At 40.2% G+C, this 1,035-nt stretch overlaps 1 protein-coding gene across 1 annotated transcript; it reads right to left on the bottom strand.

The window, feature by feature from the left end:
* Positions 1-7: 7 nt before the first annotated feature.
* LOC106321946 (TVP38/TMEM64 family membrane protein slr0305-like) lies at positions 8-960 on the bottom strand (the record flags this gene model as incomplete). The annotated part of the gene is made up of 6 exons (XM_013760155.1): positions 860-960; positions 621-719; positions 469-555; positions 299-415; positions 117-209; positions 8-38 (listed from the first exon to the last, which is right to left on the bottom strand). Coding segments are annotated over exons 1-6 (490 nt in total), but the record flags the coding sequence as incomplete, so codon positions are not given.
* Positions 961-1,035: the final 75 nt, after the last annotated feature.

Here is a 1,035-nt window from a genome sequence, read left to right on the forward strand (position 1 = left end):
AACTAACCGGATACTACAAGGCTCAGAATCAAGGATGCCTGCAAATTACCAAATATTAGTCAGAAAAGAGATTGAAAAAGAAGGTGATAATGTACTTAAGCTTGTGGGGATCTTACCCAGTGACCGAAAGATAGTTCACTCCACTTGTGAGTCGCATCAGAAAGGTCTTTTAGAGTAGTTCCAACGTACACTAACGCAAGCGTTATTGGCTGCCAAGTTAACAATGCATTAAACTGTATTCTTTTGATCTCACAACTAAACATTTATCATGGAGAGAAGTGGATTAGATGAAAATTACCATCATCCCTAACCAAGAAGAAAGCAAGTATGGTCCCAGCGTGATTGGAGTTACAGATAAGAGGTAGTTCAACATGCTGAAGGGGAGAAGTGGAGCAAGCCGGAGCAACAAGCATATCTACATTCAGTTTTTGCATGAATATGATGATTAAAACTCGCATTAGTTCTCACCTTGAAACCGGATTTCTCAATAGCGAGAGCCACCGACTGAAACTGAGGATAGTCCTTCAACTTTGCAACTACAAAAGGTTTTCCAATCTGCATAAGAACATTCATCATGTAAGTAAAAAGATAGCATATGTCTGCAAATCTTCTAGACTTACCGTACGGCCTAGAAGAAATGCTGCTCCAGAGCCAAGCGTGGCCCCGACCGAGTCCCCCACAAAACCAATTGGTAGTCCAAAGAGGTAGCCGCCACCGATCTGAATATTACAGCCTCAACCAAAATAAGATTTCTCAAATTTATAGATAAACCTTTTCACTCTAACAACGAAAAGTTGAGAGTGGAGAATGGCAGTCGTTATGTAGTACACACAAAAGAATTAGGATGTGATGTATATACCGTAAGAACAGAGGCAGGAACAGCCAGAACTGTAAGAGGAATGTAGGCAACAGCTCTACACATATTACAAAAGAAAGAGATGTTCAGTAACTAGGTAAAAAGGCCTCCTAACTCTTATGTTTCCAAACCCATGGTTAAACAGATATAAAAGCTTAATAAGCTCACAGCTACAACTC

This window comes from Brassica oleracea, unplaced genomic scaffold (assembly GCF_000695525.1).
Source record: "Brassica oleracea var. oleracea cultivar TO1000 unplaced genomic scaffold, BOL UnpScaffold04106, whole genome shotgun sequence".
NCBI lineage: Eukaryota > Viridiplantae > Streptophyta > Magnoliopsida > Brassicales > Brassicaceae > Brassica > Brassica oleracea.